Here is a 3,408-nt window from a genome sequence, read left to right on the forward strand (position 1 = left end):
GAGAGCAGCCCGAATTTCACACAGAGAAATCTGTTGTGATTAAAAAAAAGAAAAAAAAAAGAGTGATATAATACAATAATACAATACTACTACTACTACTGCTACTACTACTGCTGCTGCTGCTGCTGCTGCTGCTGCAACTATTACTACTACAAATACTGCTCCTACTGCCACTGCTACTACTACTACTACTAGTACTACTACTACTACTACTAATAATAATAATAATAATAACAACAACAACAACAGCTACAGCAACAATGTTGGTGATGATAAGGAGGAGGAGGAGAAGAAAGATAAAAGGAAAGAAAGAAAGCAACGTGTTACATGGAAGTATAAAAAAACCCAAAAAACTTTACCAAATACAAAGCTGTAGTACGCTAAAATGAAGAGACATGTATTTCACACCTAACTGTGCAAAAACGAGGTACCACATTTTTCTGGACATTTGCTGGACAGATTGTGTGTGTGTGTGTGTGTGTGTGTGTGTGTGTGTGTGTGTGTGTGTGTGTGTGTGTACTCGTGTGCGAGACTTGTAACTAAATTTTACTTCATCTTTTTTTCCCCCCCCCCTCTTTCATTTCAGTTTGAAATCCAGCGGCCAAATGTCGATCCGGATCCCAATCCAGCGTACTCGGTGAGTAGTTAACTGTATTCACACCCACTTAACCCTTTCACCGCCAAGCTCGCGTTTATGCACAGGCGTGGTAGAAGACCCATGTCACTGAAAGGTGACCATTCATTGGTCTGTTGTTATCCATGAACCTACTGCTACTTAGTGTTCGGTGGTAGGATAGGCCATATTTTCTATACATCGCAGGGGGGGAATCCCCAGCTATTCTTAGCCACTGTCTTTTCTGTGTTTATACCACAAGGGAATTTTTGTACTCTAAATTGACTGGCGGTGAAAGGGTTAATTCAGGCAGACTGTGTGGCGTTGTGTTGACGCGGTTGAGCATTTGTATGGCTTGACAGTCCTGATACGGCCCTGTGCGGTCGGCTGGACTATAAACAACAAGAACCAGAACAAACCAGACTGTGTGGTGTTGTGTTGAGTAGTGTTGAGAAGTGTTGTGTTGTGTTTCGTTGCGTTGTGTTGTATTATAATGTATTGTATTGCATTTCATTGCATTTCTTTGTATTGTATTGTTGTACTGCATTGCATTGCATTGTATTGCATTTGGTTGTGTTGTATTGCTTTGTACTGTATTGTTTTGTACTGTACTGTACTCTGTTCTTTCTCTGTCTCTGGACCTTGCGATTGGAATGAACTTCCTCTTTCGCTTCGTCGGGTCTCCACACTCGGCTCTTTCAAGTCTGGCCTTAAACCCCACCTCTTCCTAAAATAGCCTCCCTTGCCTGCCTTTCCTTGTCTTCAGTTTCTACAGTTTTTAGAGTTATGCATGCGTGTGAATGACTGGTGCGAAAGCGCTTTGGTTTGTCTCTGCACAAGATTCAGCGCTATATAAATACCATTATTATTATTATTACTCTATTCTGTTCTGTTCTACTATACTGTACCTTTAATAACCCGCCGTCTGATTTGTGTTCCAGCCCCGCTCCAGAGGTCCCAAACCTGACTCCATGGCCTAACCAAAACAAAAAACCTGCCATCCAGAGGAAGAGAGTTCCAAACCTTCGCCCCACGCATAACACGACATGTTGTGTTGCCGACAATGCTGCTGATGGTGTGACTGCTGCTGTTGTTGTCAACGTCGTCGTCGTTGTTGTTGTTGTTGTTGTCGCAAGTGATTTTTTTTTTCTCTTTTCCTCCCTCCTCTTCTTCCATGGGAGGGTGGAGGATGAAAAAGATAAAACATTTGTTTTCTTTTAAAAACCACATTGGTAACAACCAAAAACAACTGAGACAGCAGCGGACAGCCAACTAAACTGACGCTGGTGTTACCTGCCCCAGTAGTTTGTAGGTTTTTTTTTTTTTTTTTCTTTCTTTCAAGGAGTGGGAAGAGGCGGATATATAATGTTGTTCACGTGCTTGACAAGGCAGCTCGTGAGGAGAATTTGACACCACAAAATTAATTGTAATGCTGTGTTTTCTGCACAAACGCACACACACTCACACACACGCACACAAGATGAAGGGATTCTGTGTCCTCGGCTCACATTCCTACAGAAATCCGTGCAGCTGGAACGAAGGATCAGGAATCCAGCCAGACTTTCGCATGGTGGTGGTGGTGGTGGTGGTCTAGGATTGCAAGAACCCAGAATTGTCTCCCCCTCTGCACCTTCCTTTTCACCCACCCGACTACCTCTCAGCTGCCCCTCACACACGCGCGCGCGCGCGCGCACACACACACACACACACACACACACACACACACACACACACACACACACGTGCACACAGAACAGACGCCACGGTTGTGATTCTTCCCAAACAGTACTTTGCGAGAAATAATTCCCTTGACGTAAGCGAACGTGTGTGTGCTTTTTTTCATTTTGCTGACAAACGAAACTTTCAACGAGCAACAAATACGACTGTAAGACACGTTTCAAAAAATTCTTTGAGTCAGTAAGAGAATGTGTTCAAAAGAATACCAAGAGACTTGTTAGGGCTTTGTCTGTGCCTGTTTTTTTCTTCTTCTTTTTTTTTTAGGAATTGTTGAAACAGTCAGGGTTGTTTGATTTATGGGTGGGTTTGTTTTTTTTCATAGCTGAAGAAGAATCCTTAAAAAATTCTTTAGATCGTGTGTTGCGTAGTTCTGACAACAACGGCAACACCACAAGAACTACGTCCCCACGTAGTTTTAGGTTCTGGGAGAACTGATCGGGTAGCCCAGAAATCCTATCAGGGACGCGCGAAAATGTGCACGTCCCTGCTAATTTGGACATGATTTGTGTTCACGACTTGGAAACCGGGTACCTAGCAGAGGTGGGGAACGGGGTGAGGGAGGGGGGCAAGGGGTTTGGGGGTTGGGGGGGGGGGCATACCAGTGACAGACGTGTTTTTTTTGAAAATGGGTTTCGATGTGCATCACTGGTCAGCGCGTACTGGTGTTGAGGACTTTGAGGACATCTTCTGCACAGAGTGTGAACCTTCTCATGGCTGCCTACGAGCACTCACAGAGGGGCTTCTTCCTCTGTTGGTTCTCAGAGAGCACTGCCGGTGTTGGGACAAACAGCAAGTTCGTGGATAATTGCCCAGGTCCTTTCGTGTCGCCTGGCTTCCTCAAAACAGGTGGCGTGCGTGCGTGCGTGCGTTCGTGCGTTCGTTCGTCCGTTAGTTGGCATTGCTGGCTGCAGTGTAAGACAAGGTTCAGAAGGTGATTTGAGGGGCATCGTTGCCTGCAGCCGCCATCGCTGTCTTCCCATTAAATAACGACATTGTTGACTTCCTTCAACGCCATTGTTGTCTTCCACACAACGACATGGTCGACTTCCTTCAACGCC

General features: G+C 45.0%; 1 protein-coding gene across 1 annotated transcript in view; it reads left to right on the forward strand.

Annotated features, from left to right (window-relative positions):
- The window catches only part of LOC143276674 (uncharacterized), a 66,180-nt gene extending 63,278 nt beyond the window's left edge, over positions 1-2,902 (forward strand). Inside the window, exons 43-44 of the mRNA XM_076581303.1 lie at positions 587-637; positions 1,555-2,902. Of these exons, the coding sequence (XP_076437418.1) occupies positions 587-637; positions 1,555-1,593 (90 nt within the window). The 3' untranslated portion in view covers positions 1,594-2,902. The remainder of the gene's footprint in view (positions 1-586; positions 638-1,554) is intronic.
- Positions 2,903-3,408: the final 506 nt, after the last annotated feature.

This window comes from Babylonia areolata, chromosome 32, assembly GCF_041734735.1.
Source record: "Babylonia areolata isolate BAREFJ2019XMU chromosome 32, ASM4173473v1, whole genome shotgun sequence".
Taxonomy (NCBI): domain Eukaryota; kingdom Metazoa; phylum Mollusca; class Gastropoda; order Neogastropoda; family Buccinidae; genus Babylonia; species Babylonia areolata.